The sequence below is a fragment of the Falco rusticolus genome, chromosome 6 (assembly GCF_015220075.1).
Source record: "Falco rusticolus isolate bFalRus1 chromosome 6, bFalRus1.pri, whole genome shotgun sequence".
Classification (NCBI taxonomy): Eukaryota; Metazoa; Chordata; class Aves; order Falconiformes; family Falconidae; genus Falco; species Falco rusticolus.
Genome location: NC_051192.1, coordinates 84,879,721 through 84,899,011, shown reverse-complemented (window position 1 = coordinate 84,899,011; position 19,291 = coordinate 84,879,721). Strand labels below are relative to the sequence as shown.

The 19,291-nt window shown below is 40.6% G+C and overlaps 2 protein-coding genes and 1 long non-coding RNA gene across 11 annotated transcripts in view; 2 read left to right on the top strand and 1 right to left on the bottom strand.

Moving 5' to 3' along the window:
* LOC119150563 (synaptotagmin binding cytoplasmic RNA interacting protein) overlaps positions 1–3,051 on the top strand; it is a 26,238-nt gene extending 23,187 nt beyond the window's left edge. For 2 of the 4 annotated variants that reach the window (XM_037393170.1, XM_037393168.1), the window contains exon 12: positions 274–3,051. In XM_037393170.1, the coding sequence (XP_037249067.1) occupies positions 274–312 (39 nt within the window). In that variant the 3' untranslated portion in view covers positions 313–3,051. Of the gene's footprint in view, positions 1–270 lie in introns of all 4 variants that reach the window. The other 2 variants (XM_037393169.1, XM_037393167.1) reach the window with 1 other exon arrangement.
* A 5,071-nt stretch (positions 3,052–8,122) lies between these two features.
* The window catches only part of SNX14 (sorting nexin 14), a 65,451-nt gene continuing 54,282 nt past the window's right edge, over positions 8,123–19,291 (top strand). For 2 of the 5 annotated variants that reach the window (XM_037393160.1, XM_037393161.1), the window contains exons 1-2: positions 18,582–18,751; positions 18,859–18,979. In XM_037393160.1, the coding sequence (XP_037249057.1) occupies positions 18,612–18,751; positions 18,859–18,979 (261 nt within the window). In that variant the 5' untranslated portion in view covers positions 18,582–18,611. Of the gene's footprint in view, positions 11,726–18,579; positions 18,752–18,858; positions 18,980–19,291 lie in introns of those variants that run through there. The other 3 variants (XM_037393163.1, XM_037393164.1, XM_037393165.1) reach the window with 3 other exon arrangements.
* Positions 13,751–18,503, bottom strand: LOC119150566. 2 transcript variants are annotated; one of them, XR_005105123.1, is made up of 2 exons: positions 18,413–18,503; positions 13,751–16,626 (listed from the first exon to the last, which is right to left on the bottom strand). It is a non-coding gene; the product is annotated as an uncharacterized LOC119150566 (long non-coding RNA). The 2 variants fall into 2 exon arrangements; XR_005105124.1 differs by lacking the exon at positions 18,413–18,503 and adding an exon at positions 17,260–18,406.

Here is a 19,291-nt window from a genome sequence, read left to right as displayed (position 1 = left end):
ATAATGTAAAGATGTTTGTGACTCAGTGCGCAGAACCTTAGCTGGTGATACAAGGTTTTAATCTTAACTTTTTAAATAATACCAGTTGGTGACAAAGTGGTAAAACACCCATAGCAAAATTCCAAAGTTAGTGGAAATCAGAAGGCAAAATGTTCTTGTCTGATAGTTTTATTTTTAAATAATTCATTTTGCTAAGTTTTTATGTTAACAAATGTACAGACCAGAGTTTAAAATGATTTATCTAATTGATTCCTTTTGTTACCTGGCTAGCAGGGAAAAGGGGTCGAGGCCGGTCCTGACCTGTTACAATGAAGACTGACTTGCTATGTGGGATTACACCAGAAGCTTGCAGTGGAGTAATGGTAAGGATATCAAGCAACCTTAAGTATCTCAGCTGTATAGGAGCATATTCTGTTGCAAAAGACCTTCCTGCGAAGATCATGGATTCAAATATGGGACATTTGAACTAATACTTGGACTTTGAAATTAATTTCTTTAACAGTTTTCTCTGCAGTGCAAGTTATTAAACTAAAGCTACTCTATTTCCCCAATGTGTTCAACAAAATCCTTAACGTCTAGCATGGTATCTTAATAAAGAATAAAGTCGTTCTTTAAAAAATCTGCTCTAAGTAGATTTTTCCCCCAAGTTTTCTTAGTTAAGGATTCCAAAAGTGGTATTCACAAATTCTTGCATTTAAATTTTTATTGCAGTGGTATAGATGAATACCATCATTGGTATCCTTAAATTTTATTTCTGCTCATGAAGGTTAATCATGATTGTCTATATAGTAATCACTTACGAATTGTGTTCAGATACAGCAGTTTCAGGTGTAATCATCAGAGCTGGTTAGTCAGGCATTCCAGATAGTGGTTCTTTTCAGAACCTTTTTTAAAGGGTTGGTTAACTACCTCAGTAGCAGAGGATTGAACTATACCCTGTCTGTACTGTACATAGAAAATCTTTGTAGATAAAAGCAAGGCTTGTTTAATATGATATGAGGGTAAGATTATAATATACCAAATGTAACATTCTTAGTTGCCTTTAGTTCCAGAGGCTTTGTAAGACTTCCTCATGACCATCATAACAGGCCTTGCTTTTGTCGTATTTTGTGGCTGAAAAAGCAGCCTTGCTTCTTCAGATATTGTAGTTATTTGGATGTATAATAGTTTAGCAAGATGTTACTTTTGTAAGACATCAGATGTTCAAAAAAAGTGCATCAGCAACTTGTACTAAATACTGCAGTGTCCCTTTATAAAAGGTCAGACTAAAACTGACAACTGTACAGTGAAGCCTGACGTTTGGATATTTTGAAGTTTTTCATAAATCATAGAATAGTATATGGCTGTAGTTTAGCTTTTTAGGTAAAAGGTATGTTTTCATTAGTGCATTTCTTACTGCTGATCACTGTAAAAACATGTGGATCAGCTTTCCATTTCTCTTACGCAGATCATGATAACCTGTAGAGTAGAGTAGAGTACAATCATTTGTGCTATGTTTTTAATTTTCTAAAGCACCTTGATGACAGTGAGTGTTCAGTGGTGAAGCATCCTCTATTGAACCACCCTTAAAAAAGACAAAACAAAGAACTTTGCCAAGTCCAACTTCATATAGGTAAAAGACAGATGGAATTATGACTTACTTTGGACTTGGCATAAAGAGCTTCCCTTAACCCCCTGCCCAAAGGGATACTGCAGTTATACCACATACCCATAGGCACCACAATGAAAATTGAAGCTTATACCTAATTAAGGTTTTATACACACCAGTTCCCCCAGTAAATGCAAATTCTAACAAAATTAGACATGTCATATGTTGAAAATGCTCATGGCAAACAATCATTTTGCATTCCTGCAAATAAAATTGTTTTATACTGTAAGCTGGAGGCGAGTGTAACTTATTTTTGTAATAAAGTTTTTATTTTTTTTATGTGTCATTAATATAAATGTGTGTTAGTACAGAGATCTTCTGGTTAAAAACTTAGAATCGCACACATTTCAGTATGTTTACTTGTATTTACATAATTTTTAGAATAGTGGTTGCCAATAGCCTGTATGTTTCACATTAATTGATTTTTTTTTTTGTTATCTTAATAAACCATTTTAGTATGTTGTATGTCAATTACTGGGATAGCTGGGACATGAAGTGTAATTTAAAATTGTCAAGTATTCATTGGAATATGTAAATGTGCCTTGCCAGTTTTGAACTTTTAAGACAAAGTAAGTGAATGATGGTGAAATGAGTAGTCAATGCTTAAGAGACATTTGCTACCACAGTTTCGTGTACTGCCCTTGCTAAAGAAAAGTAACTTTTTTCCTCAAATTTGAGCATAAAAGTATACAGTTGCGTTAGCTTCTGAATTTTCAAATCTAGTGATAGAACATTAGGCTTATGGAAAGTGGGTTTGCTAATTGTAGCCTTAAAAGTATAATTTTGAATTTCAATGTAATCCTTGGTGCTGGTATTCCCAGTGCCAAGGAGTTTAAATGCTCCCTTCAAAGAGGTTGCCATGCCTACTGGCACTTTTACTGTCATACGGTTTTATAAGGAACACTGTCAAGATGTGGAAACCAATTTTGAACTTGCTATAAAATAAAAACACTGGGGGCTGTAGGAGAAGGCAGGTCCTCAGATTTCTTAATCTTGAAATCTCTCCATTGCTAAAAAACTTAAAACACTTGTGGGATCACAAGTGCTAGAGACTAGTTCTTGGTCTGGAAATGTCGGGGGGGGGTGGGTGGGTGGGTGGGCGGGGGGGGTGTGGGATAATATATTTATGGAATTGCAACAGTTGATGGAAGTGCATAAAAACATTGCTGTTAAGGCACCATGTGTGTTGAAATTGTGGATCATATCCTTAATTTCAACTCTGATAAAAGCATGGGGGGACTACTGTTTTTTTAAAAAAAAGGGGGAGCAAAATTGACAGGAAAGTGTTTTAATGGAGTGCGAGCAATGGTGAGTAAGCAAAATATTGAATCTTGACAGTGTTCCCTCTAATTATGAACTCAAGCCATTATAACTTTAAAAATTAAATATGATTTGCACTGTTCTGATATTGGTGCAGTTTTTTAGCAAAATGATCAGAAAACTAAATTGCATGTGGTGATGAATATTGTGGAAAAAATCAAAAAAATGTTATTTTCAAAGCTTTAAATTTGATTGTGTAAAGAAAAACCATTCATTATTAAGTGGAAATACTGGTGAGAATGGGCAAGTGCATATATACAACATCAGTCTGGTTGCACTTGGGTGTTGGTAAACTTGAAATGTTCTACAGCAATAATGCATCTCTTACGGGGTGCTTTGGTGACAAATGGACATCTAAGTTCTTTTTGGCACGTTGAAAGCAAGTCTTGGCTTCATGTGTTACGCTGCCTCTGTTTATTCTCATAGGAGGCTTTTCTTTACTGAAACACCTGCAAAGGCTTGAGTGTAAGCTAGTGTAGTTCCTCATTGGTTTGTAATGTGTTCCTAAATTTTAAGTCTAGTTGAATTTAATGAGAAATCGGAAACTGCTGCTGCTTAACACTTCTGGTTTATAAACACTCCAATACACAGCTTTTTAAATTATACTCTTGGTTTAATATTCATTTTTCTTTGAAGGGTTTCATATATAGGACATAAAACTGTACTATTTTTTTCTTTTTTCCTTTTTTTTTTTTTTTTTCATTTCTAAAGAGGAGATTTGTTATGACCCAGAACTTAAGTTTGTGTGTTTACTGTTGGAGGAAGGCTGTTATTACAGATACCAAGACCAGTTTCTGAATTTCTGTGTTTTACAACTCTTGCCTAAATACTGTTTTATAACCTAAAATAAGGAATATTCCGCTCCTCTTGGGGGTGAGGGATATGACATAGTCTAAAATAAACTTAGCCTCCTCTGAAGGTAGGATTCCCAATGTAATATTTCAGGATAGAAACATATATATGGCTGCAACTTTTTTTCCCTTGTGCCTATGATAATTCTTCACAGGCTTAGCTTTTCTGTTCAGCCTAGCAGTTATTTGGATGCTTCCATACATCAGTGAGGGGAGACTTTTTCTTTTTAAAGAAATGAAACTGAAAGGCAACATGGACATATAAACACAGGTAACACTTTCTGAGATTAGTATGTTCAAATTGATACATTCCACAAAGGCTGTTACTGGCTCACTTGCTTTAGTGAAAACAGTGGAAAATGTGAATTGTTTAAAATGGAATAGCAAGTTTTGGAAGTAGGCAATGAGGCAATAAACTTGACAATGCAGTGTTCTGAGAATTGAAACCAGCAAGATTGGAGCTTGAGTTTGTGTTCACAGCCTGAAGCATATGAATCCCAACGTTATGACTGGCTATGGTGGACTTAAAAGTTGTTCTTGGCCGAGTGTCTTGCTGAATTAACTCCAGCACCAGCACATGACATCTGTTGGCTGCGGCTAGCTAGTTGCATTAGTTGGGCAGAGGAAACACCAGATTGTGTTTTGTCATTTGCTCTGTCAGAGAAAAATGGTATGTGGCAACAGGAGAGGAAGTCGAGCTGAAGATTCCTTGATCCTTTATAGGGGGAGGGGGAGGAATAAATGATTGTTACTTCACAGCCATCTAGTGCAAACAAAGATAAAGCTCCTAGGAACTCTGATGGTAAACTTTTTCTGGGAGACTGATTTTTCATATAGTCATCTGGCCAGCACTTTGGAAGTGTTTAGTTATACTTGTGTTAAAAAATCCACAGGACAAAAGAGTGACTTTTCTGTGGTGCTCCTTTGCCTTGACTGTTACCATAGATAGATTTGTTGAAACATGCCACTAGGACTAGCTTGTTAGTTTACTTGGAATTTGGAGAGAGAGGTGATTGTCTCATGTAATGATATCTTTTGTCTTGGCAACATATAACTGGTTACTAGTTCTTTTCACAAACTTGTATTTTTAAATGGCTAGTTCTTAAGTGGCTGTTGCACAGCTGAGCTCATCTATTGGGTTACATTGATGATTTACAGCTGTCTTCACGAAAGCTTCTTTAGATGGTCAGGCTTGCAGGTACCTGGTAAAAGCATTTTAAAAAAATAAAAGCATCTGTGACCGTCTAGAAAAGACACAATCATAGTATGTAGGTAATAGGCAATTAAACTCGTCTTGGATGTTTAATGTTTGAATCACAAGCTACACCTCAGTTCAAAGAGCTGTTTCATTCCTGAATGTTCATGACACTTAGTGTTTACTCCAAACGCAACACTTAATTTCCTGACAGTCATTTGGGTAAAACTTGCAGTGTCAGAATCTGGATTCTCTCTAGTCTGAGAATGGTACATTTGGCTGATTAATGGTGACAGTTCATTATCTTTGTTTGCACAGTTAGTGTGACAATACAGTTTTACTTGTTCTGGTCGCTAACATGTAGAAAAGACATTGAATCTTACCGCTTATTTTCTTTGCACTAAGGAAGTTTCGAAATGCGTTCTTAGTTCTGCTACACAGCCAGTAGAATAGCCTATGCCATTTGACTGCACAGAAGATAATGGTAAGTAAAAATAGATGTTCTAGTACTTAAATGACTTGCAGTACCTAAAATCCAACTTCAGTAGACTGTTTCAATAACTCTTTATCTGCAGTTATTAGCGAGATTATAGGTTTTAACTCTGCGGTTTTAGTGTCCGCTTCAGTGCTAAGTGAATGTTGAGTATAATCTGGCTCTGTTTAATGTTAAATACTTTAGATCTAAAAATCTCTAAAATGTTTAATAGATAACTCGGTATGTGTTTTTAAACTGATGGGTTAGCAGTCATAGTAGTTTAAGGGATTTTCCATGAACACAGCCACTCACTGAAAGCCAGGAACTGAATATATCCGGTCCTGAATTCCTGGTTCCAGCTGTAGCATTTCTGGTATTCTGCCATCTAGAGTAACATTTTTTCAGTTGGGTTTTTTTTGGGTTTTTTTTTTTTTCCCCCCTCTTTAGTGGGATAAAGAATGCACCTGATGTTGTCACTAGTAGGGGTTGTTGAAAAAACTGTATTACTAAGCACAGCTAATTCAGGACTAAAAAGCTGCTTCTGTGAGAATTCAACAAAGGCAATTTTATAAATAATCCCATTAGTAAATTAGGGCTTTTCTTAAGGTGCAATTTCAGCATACTTAAGAACCAAGCTCTGTATTACAAAACACTAGCGAGAGCTAGCCTAAAATAAATCATAATTAATCTTTTAATAATGCAAATTATCACAGTTGGAAGGTGATTTTAATCTTTAATATTAAGCATTTAAGATGACACATAAAAAATACGTAGTCCCTGCATCTGAAAAAGCTGAAGTGGCTATTAAAGGGCTGTTCTTGTTTCAGGTTGTGGTCAAAGGCTTCTTTTGGATAGTGCAGTGACGCCTTTTTTTCTTCCAGTGCCAACAGTTGTTCTAACAAGTTCACCTGTTTCCAATCCACAGTTTTTAACAGAATTTGTGAGTTTTGTATGTGTGTTTATGTTGGTGTTTTTAGCAGAATACAAACCTCCAGTGACAATCACTGGTCTGTATGTGAGTAGTATTTTCACCAAGAAGTGACCAATATGTAACTTCGACCTAATCTAGTGTAGTGAATCTGTCCTTTATTTATATTACTTACACTTCTACAGAAGTATGTTAGTTGACACTAACTTTTGAATGAATGGGATGCTTAAAAGCTACTTTGAAGAAAACCACAGCATGTAGATCGTTAAAATCTGTCAGAACTTGCAAATGAAGAAATGTGCTGGAGCTTTCTTGCTGATGGAAGCCTAGACTTGTGTATAAAGGCAGGGGGAAACACGGTAACTTCTGTCAGTGGAAATTCTGAAGGTACCACGAGCTTCAGGTGGCTTTTAATTTGTAACAGTGAGTACAGTGGAAGCTGGATTAATGTAGTGGAGTAATCTCTGCTGCCTGTTCCACTACGTTTTCATAATGCTAACAGCCTCTCAGCAAATTTAAAAAGATCCCATTATGGGATTAACTTGTGAGATTGATTTTTCAGTTAAAATTACAAGGATCTGGAAGTACTTAAATCCATTGGATTTAAAGTAACGTCCTTGCACGTATGTGGTGTTTGCAACTTGGTTTTGCATAGACAGGATCTTACAATGGGAATGGTGTAATAAATGGCAGTGTATTTTTTTTAAATGGTGTAAGGGTCTGAAATACACAGTTTGGTTTGTTGATGTTCTGAGCCATTCAGGTGGTCGTGTTTCTGTCCAAGAAAGCAGTCTTAATATCTGTATGGCATGAACGGATCAGTAAGTCTCAGACCCAACAATTGCTTCTTGGAAGTAGTTGGTGGTTTTTTAGGTTAACTGTGGAGATCGGTGTGGATTTCCAATAGGAAGTACAGGGTTTTGTTTTCTTCATAGCAGTATCTAAACTTTCACAGTTCGTTGCACTCAGTGTAACACTTCAAAAAAGTACAGTTTGCATTGAGTAATGAGTGAGGAGGAGTATACAGATTAATGGTGAAAAAGCATTGCCAACTAAATTTTTGGATCGTGAAGGCTCCCGGTTTGCAGTGTGCTTTGAAGTGTATCGCCACACAGGTACAAACGGCACTGAGGTAAATCGGGTAGTGATCACATCTCAGCAGAGTTAGCTCAAACTGCCTTCAGTGATGGCCTATACTCAAGCAGATTATTTCATAGCAAAGTATGCTAAAGGGCTTCTGTACTTTTAATGTGGAGTTAGTAAAGAACTACTAGGATAGTAACTGCAATGCATCTGCAGGTAGATGACAATCCACTCTGATTTTTGTGGTCTCTGGAAGAACAGGAGACAATCATATATAGTGCATTTTAAGCCTTCTCTTAATCTTCTAAATCCTTTAGAAGAAAAAACTTTTTCTGCTTTTATACAAGAAGATGAAAAACTGTAAGGTTCAATCCGATATGCAGCTTAAAGGTACAAGGACCCATTAACTTAGCAATTCTGATTTTTAAGATCAGGTGGCTGAGCGTAGAGCCCAGTAATCAAGGCATGTATTTTAGAATCATGGTGATTTCTTGATTCTGTGAAGAAAGGCCAAATTGATTTTAGAATCCTTGTATCTAGCAAAAACGCATATATTGTAAAGAAACCCAACACTACTTCCCCCCCCCCCCCCCCCCCCCCCCCCCCCTTATCTCCAGAAGGTGTTTAGGAGAGGACTTGAATATGCAGCACACTTTCTAAGGGCATGCAGGTTAAATAGAGATAGGTGTTGAATTCTTAGATATGGGGCAAGTGAGATGGATGTGATAATCTTTTAACTTCTGCCTATGTCACATGTTTAAAATGATGTAGAGGCATCTCAGGTTTCACAAACTAAAATGGTGTTTGATGTTTAGTTTAAAAAAGGATAGATCTGTCTTGACTTGGACATCTTGAAAGGCAAAACGTCTCCCTGTGAAAAGAAAAACTTAAAGGGTCTTCTGTAAATATCTTCTTTTTCTTTTTTTTTAAAGCACTGATGACAACCAGGGAAGTTCCTTCTCAGAGGAACACAAAGGGAGTGTATTTGTCTTGTATTTAAAAGATTAACATAGGAGTGATAGAATCACAAACACTGCTGCTTGGGAAACCTCTTAACAAAGCGTAATCTTGTTTGCTCCCTGACAAAACATAAGGTGATGGAACAGCTGGGAAAAGAAATTGCTTGCCTGTGAGCACAAGATGGCCATTAGATGTGCTGGCAAGTTTGTAGTCTGGGGTTAAAGGCGAAATAGCCAGAGAAAGAACCTGGCAAACCACAACTTCTGACAACTTAATTTAGCTGTGCTACAGCTTTGTAGGATCTTACCTGCTATTAATCGGTCTGTCCTTTTCCTGTGAAAGGTGGGTATACTTTAAGCCAGGCACCATCTAGCAGCTACAGCACGATGTGAAGGGAATGTCAGGTGATGGATCTTGCCCAGATTCAAACATCAGGTGGAAAGCAGACACAGGGTCCTTGGATTACATGTGAAAAGGTAAGAAGATCCTGTCCTGGCTGTCGTAATCACTGGGGCAGCTTACCTACTTGGTAGAAATTCCAGAATAGAAGTGTCTGGAAGTATCCCTGAAAGGGAGGAGGTTTTGAAAACAGCAAAGTACAAAAATGGTGAAGAAACCCCGTTACTATGCCTAAACATCCTGTTCTGAGAGGCAAGTGATACCTTAGAGCTGCTCTTTGTAAACCTGCTGTTCAGAAATGATGCACTAATAGTCTCAGCCCCAGGGCGGCGAAAGCCAGTCTTGATTGTCTGATACATGTTCCAAAGATGGATCTTTTTTTCAGTGTACGTGAGGAGTTCTTGCATCTCTCTACTGGTATAACATTTGTCACTCACTGCCCTTAATAATCCCTTAAAGGGTTGACAGAAGTAGCATAATTGAGAAAAACTTTTTAATAGGGCTTGATGATACCTCCTAATTGAGTGATGCTTGAGGGAATGTGTTCCTAGCAAAGCTTGCATGTGAAGTCTTGATTTGAGTGCTGCTTAATGCAGGGGACAAAGTGAGAACAGGCGTTCCACATGTAAAGCTGGGGTGAATCAATGCCAGCCTAGCAGCCCCTTGGCAGATTTCAAATTTGGGATGGGCCCAAAGAGCTCCGGAGTACACCAGCTTCTTGTACAGAGTTGCATATTTATCTGGAAGAGTGTGCAATACAAGCCCAGCATCCTGAGAGGGAGAAGTGGCTGATCACTTCCTGGGACTAGGCCGGGACTTTTTCTCAAAGACCTGGTTGTGCAGGTTGCCTGAATACATGTATCCTACACGGGAGGTGGCCTTCGTATGCTTAGAAATGAAGGTATTTACAATGAACAGTATGTGTTTGGAAGCGGACATCTGGGACCTCAAGAGATGAGAAGGAGGTAGGAGCCTGTATGAAGGCTGCTGAATTTTGAAGATGTTCAGTTTCCTCAAGTCTAGGCTAGAGCTTGCGTGTCTTAATAGAAGAAAATACACTTCCCTTAATGAACAAAAGGAATTTTATTCCAGGGCTGTCAAATTTAAAAGCCTGTGTCAGACCATAAGGTATGAGAAGGCTGAAGAAGGAATGTGGGAAGGTAGAATATACTTGCCAAAGTTTAGTTTGCTGGGATGGTCTCTCTTTACCGAGTTAAGCATTGGTAAGGCTTTGTATCTTGTTCATCAGCACTGAGGATACACAGGAGTATTTGTTTTTATGGACAGCTTTCAGTGGGGAAAAGTTGTCATTTTCTCTGCAGGTGAGCACGGTGTGCAGCATCTCTGAAGACCCAGTGGGAGATGGGAACGTTCCAGACTCTAGAAGTAATGTGAAGTGAGCATCCAGTGGAGATCGGTGCATGTTCTGAGTTCTTGGTGAAACTCAGGTGAGCAGCTTTGAATTAACACCTTGGACTAAATGCACTAACTCCATGTCTTCCTCCTGCCAAAACTGCTCTTCTAGATAATAACATGACTTTGGTTTTCTGGTTTTCTTTTCCTGGCTTTTAACTATTTCCCTTGGGCTTCAGGGAAGAAGAGAGTCATTACTGTATAGGTAGCTTGACTTCTCCAGACCCAACAAACAACTGAAGGAGAAAATGCAGAGGAGAAGCACAGCTGGGCATTGGTCCCCACTGTTGTGGTCCAGGAGAACGCCAGATACACAGGCTTTTCAGAACAGAGACTGACTGGTATTCCAAGTTTCCTGACCGTATTTCAGATTCTGTGGTGATACATCCCAGAAACACACTGGATGTAGACAGTACACCACAGTATGGCGATAGGTTAGTTTACCATATTCAAGCTGAATGGTGATCAGTGGAGAGCTAACTACTTGTCCTAGGTTTTGGGATTCCTACACGGGCTGCTAGGAAGCTGGATGACACTAGAGAATCCTCTCTCCATTTTGATATCTTCTGAAGCGAAATCTGCTTTTTCAAGGAAGAAACCTTTTTCTTCCCTCTTGTATCTGAACTGTACTGAACCCACCTTGAGGTCTTCAGGTTTATCTGAGGACCCCCAGTTCTGTGTGTTGTGCCGTGAGCTAGCCTATGTGCATCTGTTGAAATCCCAAAGACCTCAGTCTTCCCTTGGAACTTTGGCCAGGGGCAGATTGGAGAAGGAACACTACATACTGGACGTACTTGAGATTAGACTAGAGGACTCGGATTCTTAAGGGGAAGAAAATGTTATTCCTTACAGACTGATATGAAAGATGGTAAGCTGATACTCAAAATGCCCCTTTATCAATATATACTTTAAAATACTTACGTATCTGTGAAAGAGGAAAAACTTCATGTCTAGCATTTTAAAGTTTCTTTTGTACTTCTGTAGAACAACAAAGGTAAGCCAGGTACCTTATACAGTAGCAAGTTGTTCAGTCGCAAATCAGAAACTGATTTAGGAAGCTTCAGAATAGCAGGTGTTAATAATAGTCCCCCGTACGATATCAGACCTTACTAGCTCCAGTGCCTTTCCTAGCTAGAATACTAGTTACTTAAATGGAACATAAAAAGCAAAGCAAAACTTGTAAGTAATGGAGTTTTGCTTAAATTAGCTAAGTCTTCCAAATAGTCCTTGTTTCTTGATTTCACAATTTCTGCCTTTTCCAGACAGCTCAAAGTCCTCTTACCTGCCTAAACATGCACTCTCCTTCCTCAAAGGACACTTTAGGGTAAACCACTGTGCAAGTGGCAAGTCCGCACCATAACCGGGAACTGCATTTGCAGAACATCTGGAGGAATCACAAGTAACTGTTCTTCACTACTCTGGAAGAGAGACCATGGCTTTCTGTCCTGCCAAGGTACGTCTGCTGATAGGCCCACGGAGCGATTGTCTGCTTTTACAGAAGCACCATTAATGGCAGTGCTAGAGGTGAAGTATATAATAATACATGACTTTCCTGTGAAAATGTGTCAGCGTTTGGGGTGGGTGGTGGTGGTGGGGAGGTTTGGTGTACTTTCCATGTACCTTCAGGAACTTGGGCAGCTGTCTGATAAAGATAGATAGCATTGATCAGTTGTGAGCTGTAAAGAAGGTTGCAGATCTTGTTACTGAGTCCCACTTCTTAAATTCTCTCATTAAAACTGTCATATTCCTCTTGTAGTGGAGCTTTACCATGCAGCTATATGCTCTGATTATACCACTAAATAAGTAATACAGGCAAGCTGCCCGTGTGCTTTAAAAAAAACCCCAAATCTTGTCCTTAATGTATGAGGAGGAATAGCCCTCTGTTCAGGCTGTGTCATTCACTGCATTCTACCTGTTAGAATAAATCAGATTATTTTTTTGCTTTTGTCATATATTCAGTATTCTTGCTAGGGGAACGTAGCATTTATGTCCTGTTGCTTTCTGTTTTCTTTAACCTTTCTGAAAATGCCTGAAATTTTGCTGTACATCATTTAAATGGAGGAAAATGTCAGATTGATTCCATACATCCTCTGCCAACAAATGGTAAACAAAACAATATCCTGGTTACGCAGCTGGTTCTGTAACAATTCCCGTAAGTGTTCGATGAAACACTTTTAACTGAAGCACAAGTAACTTTTTGAGGGTGATAATTAATGTTGTTTAACTCTTACCCTGCACTGCTTTTACATACTTCATGTCAGAGAAACGGGCTGCTTGAACTAAAAATACCTCCCTGGAATTCTGACCCGACAAAAATACTCGAGGCATTTACTGCTGTATCCACAGAAGCTAAAGCAACGGGCTTCAGGATACCAGCTCACTAGTCACCAAAAATACCTCCTAACAGATCTCATCACTATTTCTGGGTTTACCTGATTGTTATCAGGACATAACAATGGACATTCTAGCATCAGTAGAAAGCTTTCTTTGATACAGGCTGGCTTACAACAGCAGCCGTTTAGTTACAGTTAGTTGGAGTTCTGTGTGTTGATTAGAACTTCTTGAGTATGTGAAGATTCAGGTTAGGATTTTTTTCACTTCTAAGGTGGAGAAAACCAATCCATCAAAAACTTGAGCTGTGTTCAAATGAGGAAAAAAGGATCATAAGTCTTCATAGGCCACAATGTTAAAATAGTAATACTGAGGTGGGGCAACAAATAGTTAAGCAACAATTCAGGAAGACACTAGTTCTACGAATAAACATAATTTTGAATGCCATTTTGTTGAACAGTTTTGTTCCCCCTGTTGCATCCTGTCCTTACTTCAGCACTGCAAAACAGAAGATAGTAAAATTGGAAAAGGATAGGGAGAACAACAAAGATGGTAAAAGGTACCAAAGTGCTTTCGTGAAGAAAACTCACTGGAGCAGGAATCTTCATTTTGGAAAAGACAGTTTGCTCAGGTAGCCAGAGTATTTTTGATAAACTGATAAGGAGCAATTGTGCTGAGTAGGGAATGATTTTTCACCATGTCTTATAAAATAGTAAATGAAACGTGTGTTTGGAGAGCTCTAGTTTCACACACAAGCATAAGTGGTGGAACTCCCTGCTGCATGATTTTGTGGAAGTTCATGGCTGCTCAAAAAGGAACTTGCAGCTTAGGATAAAAAATCATTTCTCAGGATATCCCCAAGGTTGTGAATCGGAGTAAAAGAATTACAGGAAAGTATCCTTGCTATGCTTTTATGACTTCTTCCTAGGTAGGTGTACCCTGATGGCCATCATCACAAACAGAAAGCTCACCTAGATGAACCTTTGGTGATTCAGTACAGCTCTTCTACAAATCCATCAAGTATCCATGTTAAAAACTACACTAGCTTTAAATTCTACAGGTCTCATCATAGTTATGAGGTGTAAGGTGCTACAACACTTCACAATGATTTAACAGAAACGCATGTCATCTTACAAGGATTTTCTTGACACTTTTAATTCAGCTGAAACAAAGGAACGTGGCTCAAGTTCCTCCTCAAACTCCCTACCTGAAAATTTCCCTTATTGACCTCAGAGTTGGTCAGGGGAAATTCCCTTCAGGACCCAATGTAGCTGTTTTCACAAAGTGTGTATCTTAGGGCAGGGTTTTCGATATCCCCATAGTAAGTAAACAGCTTAATTTTTAATTTAGATGGAGCTCTTAAGTATGTCCTATGGCATTAACTATGGTACGGCTCCTGATTTCTTTCACTGACGTTTTCTTACAAATTCTTAACATTCAGCCAGCTTTCCCAGCCCTCCCTCCCTGATCAGCCTAGGTTTCTGAAAGAGATTGTTTTCTAGATCTTTCCCCTGCACATACCAACCAATTCAGCTACCTCATTTAATACTCGATTAAGGTGCATATCCTTTGCTCAGGTGAACTAATATAAAATTTCCATAGACTACACCTTTGCTACATGTTGCCGCAAACCTAATACTAATTTCTTGTAAGCATTTTTCAAATATCTGCTGTATAGGTCTCATGCCTCCCTTCATGTATATTCTCTAATGGTGTGTTTTGCTGTGTTGGTTTTGGTCTTTTGTTTGTTTTTAATTTTGCAGACTTTTGTTTCTTACTGTTGGTAGTCATCTTCTACACTCATCTTGCAACTTTCTGCGCTATATGCTTCTCTTTTAATGTCCCGTGAACTAGTTCATGACAGGACAAATTATTTTCATCTCTAATACCTGAATTCTCTCCAGTAGCTAGTCCATGAGGAATGAATTCAGAAGATTTCTTTTCACATAAACAATGTGAAGAAAAGCTCTGTATATATACTAGTGTTGCTCTGACCCTTTTTACTTTCTCTTGAGAATTACAAGTTCCTCAAGGCAAAACTGCCTCTGACACGCTGGGTTGGATTTTTTTTCTTCTTCTTCCCAGTGGTACATTTTCCCAAATGGACTTTGCTTGTCCCAGTGAAATTCTAGTACGTTCAGCACTCCTCAGCACCCCTCTGGTTTGCCCAGCAGAAGTAATGATGAATTTTGAGTCGCCTTTTAGAATTGAAACCCCTTAGCCCTTCCCCTTCAGCTTCAGTTGCCTACTGAATCTGTTTCTAAACAAACTGCATTACACAGATTTAAAACTTATGGCAGTTAGCAATTAATTCTTCCACAATTGTGGAGATCAGTGATCTTTTGAGAAGTATGTTGTGCATTTTTGATTTTTTTTTTTTTTTTATTTTTTAAAACTATTCCTTCCTTCCACTTGCCACTTTGCTGCTTCCTGTTCTGGAGCAGCTGAGCTCCCCCATTCTTCTAGAAGACAACTTGTGTGGGACTTTATCCAGGAATCCAAGCCCCTGTTGCTGTATCCAGCAGGTATTTGGCCCCAGGTTATTATTTCCTCATCCAGTCTGCTTTCATCGTACAATACTGAGTCAGCGTATGGTCCATAATGTGGCAGTCCAGGAGGCAATTTTAAGAACCTGCACCAGCCACTGGCAGCACACATCCCCATACAGCTGACCAGTACAGGTCTCTGTGGGTGCTACAGGGAGCTGACTGCCATTGCCATAAGTCGGACTATTAGCAGTATATTAACTTAATAAGACAAATGAATGTGACACTTTTTATAACCGTCAAGCTAATTTTGTCTACCTAAGTGCTAATAATTACCCTTCTACCCAAAACAAACCAGAAATCTGTGTCAAATAGATTCTACTTTTTCCCCAAAGTTTGTGTTCCTTTAATCCAGAAGGGCCAAGAAGTGCTGTTAAATACCAATTTTCACCTTAGTTTGTTTTTGCATACAACTGAATTCTCTTACAGACAAGTAAGTTTTGAACGTGAAAATCAAGTCTGAAGTGCCTAGTAATGCTTAATTTTCTTGGGATCTGAGTTACCAGCTTCAGTTTCACTTCTTTACTTAAGCTTAGCTATTTGCTAAATATTTTAAAGTTTTCTTCTAAATGGCTGAAGATAAAGGTTAATATGAAGAAGCCTTATATTTAAACTTATGGAAGGGGCCTGCAAAAATGATGAGGGACTTGTGGGAAATAATTCATAAAGGAAAACTAATTCCTTGGCTAAATGTGAAGGATTACATTATGTAATCCTGGGACAGCTATCCCTGAAAAATGTGTAATGCCTTGAAAAGAGCAAAAGCATACTTGCAGAGTAAATGAAATGCAGTCAGCTGGTGAGAATCTGTGTCTTATAGTCTGCTGCCTAGTTAAAACAAACATGTTTCTTAAGCAAAAAAAAAAAAAAAAAAAGGCACTTTGGTAAATATAATCTCTGCCTTGTAACTGATACTAGTCAGCTAACAAATGTAGCTTTATATTTTGAGTTATGTTGAAGATCTACACTAATACATTTTTTTGAATGCTAGAATATGCAATCCTCTGTTGCTCTTAAATTAAAAATATGGAGAACGGACTCCGTAAGATGACTTGTACGATCAGTAAAAGATCCTTTCACATTTTAAGTATTAGAATAAAATTCAGCTTTCCAGAATAACTCGGTCCTGACCATGTTGCTTGAGAGCCCATCTGCAGATGAATGTTTTCCCCTTCAGTTCTCCAGTTAACACGAGAACCTTAAGTTCTACAAAAGAAGAAAGACTTGCTGTTGTTGGGGAATGGATGAAGTTTCTCACATAAAATGAACAGAATCTTGAAAAGCTTGCTGTTGTCAATATTTCACCTTTGTTCTTGCATGCTTTGTGTTGGAAAAAAACCCTGCACTGTGTCTTTCAGTGTAGCAGAACAATCTGAGTAGTCACAGGGGCAAGGGTTACAGAGGGTGACGGGCAATGCTAATACTGTTTGAAGCAGAGCAGGATGGGATGAAGCAGGTGGTTGTAGCGTCGTAAAGTCTGAATTGAAGGAAATTACAGTTTCTCAAATGGTAAGGTACACTTAGTGCTAAATGTGACTGTGGAGATTCTACACTACATAAACATAATCCTGAAGAGTGAAGCTACAGATCAAAAAAACTTAAACCAGAGTAGAGAACACAAATAGAAGCAGGAGTTAAACTGTTGCTGCTGGTTTGCTGTGCAAGTCGCTTCCTGTGTTACAGATACGTGATGCTGCGAGATCTTTATGAAATATTTTAAGAATTATTTTAACAGTTACTGCTTAGCAAAAACATTGCAAACTGAATTACTAAAAATCACAAGCAGTAAAGCTGAGGATGAAGTAAGCAAGTAGCAAAAAAAATTTCCTCTGAGCAGACTGCACAAAGATTTTCTGTGTGTATGCATCTTATTTTTTTCTAGCAGAAAATGTGGATTGACATGAAATAATACTGTGCAGATGCTCTTAAAGAAATTCAAGCTGACTCTGGGCTTTTGCCAAGCTCTCTGAGAAAGGTCAACATACTGAAGACAAACTGCAGCATTCCACCTGCTGTAGAGGTTAAGGGAAGTGTTGCATAAAATGACAAAACATCTGAGCAAAGATTATGAAAGCTATTTTCTGCTTTTGGTTTCTAGATACTGACTTACCTTCCAAATACTGACTTTTCCTTAGCAGCATTGTTGTGGGGTTTTCACTGAAGATTTGTAAACCCAACTTTTCTGAACAGAAGTATTTCATGTGCGTTTAGGTGCCCTTTGCCCAAATGTGCCTGTGTGGGGCTAATGCAAAATACTTCTCCAAAGTAAAAGCAGGCACTTCTCTTTGAGCAGGTCTTTTTGTTATTTGCAGCTCAGAATCCCCTCTAGGAGATTTCCCAGAAGCTGTTCTAAGCACTTTTATTTTGTCCGTTGGAGTAAACTTCCCATACCCGCTAGTGTCATATTAACTAACTTTTGAGCTTGCCAAGACTGAGTAACTACAGTCACTGAAAGCATTCAGACAGTTTGAAAGGTTGTGGCTCGTGCTGTACCTGAAGGAGTTACTCATGTGAAGTTAGCTTTGAATTCTTCTCACTAGCAAGAAACTGCGTTCCAGGGTTAGTATAGTTCCAATGTCTTAACTTCGTAGGTGTACTGATGTTATGGAGGGCTCTGTTGAAATTGCCTACCCCGTTCCTTTTCCTTACAAGCAATTAGTAAGTTTTGCGACAGGTTTATATGGTTTTAGTGTCCCAGTCAACTGGACGGTTTAGTTTGGTCATCATCTAAATATAGAGCGTTTAATCAGATGTAGCACTTTCTGGCTGCTCGGCCCAGGGAGCCCCTGTTGCCCGCAACCTAGGTATTTATAACTAGGTACGCTTTCTGTCATCAGAGATCTTCTATTTACAGGGCTTAGCACAGTATGTGACACAGCAGAGCTCCAAATGCCACCCGAGCGCGTCACCGGCGGGCTGCGGGGCGGCTCTCGGGGAGCCCCGCGCTGCCCCGGCTCCGGCCGGGCTCGGCCCTCCTCCGCTCCCCCGCGCCCCTCGGAGCGCCGCTCCTCCCCGCCAGCCGCCGCCGGGCCCGCCCCGCGCCCCCCGCAAGGCTGAGGCCCCCCGCAGGCCTCGGGGCGCTCCGGCTCCAGCGAGGCGGCGGCTCGCCGCGGCCGCCCGCCCCCGCCCCGCCCCTGCCGCCTCGGCGACACCCGCCTCCCCCGAGCTGCGGCGCCGGACGGGGGGGGAGAAGGCGGGGCGGGAGCGCCCGGCCCGGCAGCCGCACCGCGCTCTTGGCCCGCGGGCCGGGGCGCCTCACCCACCTCCCGCCGCCGCCACGTCGGGCTGCCCCCCGCCAACAACATGGCGGCCGCCGGCCCGCCTGGCGCCGGCGCTGCCGTCACGTGCCCGCCGTCACGTGCCCGCCGTCACGTGCCCGCCGTCACGTGCCGCGGGGGCCGGAAGCGGCGCGGCCCGGCATCCCCTGCGGCCCGGCCGGCCCCGCGCGGGGCAGCGGCCGCCATGGGCTGGCTGCGGGCGGCCGGGCAGCGGCTGCGGCAGCGGGCGCGGGGCGCCGAGGTGCTGCGGGAGGTCTGCCGGCAGTACCCGCTCTTCTGCTGCCTGCTGCTGGGGCTGGGCGCCGCCACCCTCCTCCTCAACCGGTAACCGGCCGGGCGGGCTGGGGCGGGGCGGGGCGGGCCGGGGTGGCGCCGCCGCGGCGCCGCCGCACCGTGCCGGGCCGTGATGTCGCCTTCTGTTTGTCTGTAAGGTACCTGCATGTCCTCATGATCTTCTGGTCGTTCGTGGCTGGCGTCGTCACCTTCTACTGCTCGCTTGGACCGGATTCCCTGTTGCCCAACATTCTTTTTACAATAAAGTATAAACCCAAGGTAAATATGTCTGTTAACGTTCTTTGAATTTGGTACGAATTTATACTGGGCTGCAATTGCTGTGTAACTCTGGCTGCTTTCACAAGTGCACCTGTCAGTACAGCTGGTATTCACTGACATGGCTATTTAGAAGCAAAACCACAATGATTGAGACTTTGGATTCTTCATACGTTTCTGCATAGTCCCATCAGATCTCTGTATAGCTGTGAAGCCCGCTGGGCAGGGCGTTCATGGATGCTGTTTGATGTTTCACTCATTTTTCAGTGTTGGCACCTGAGTAGCAAGTAGTTGAGAAATTACATAGTTGTATTC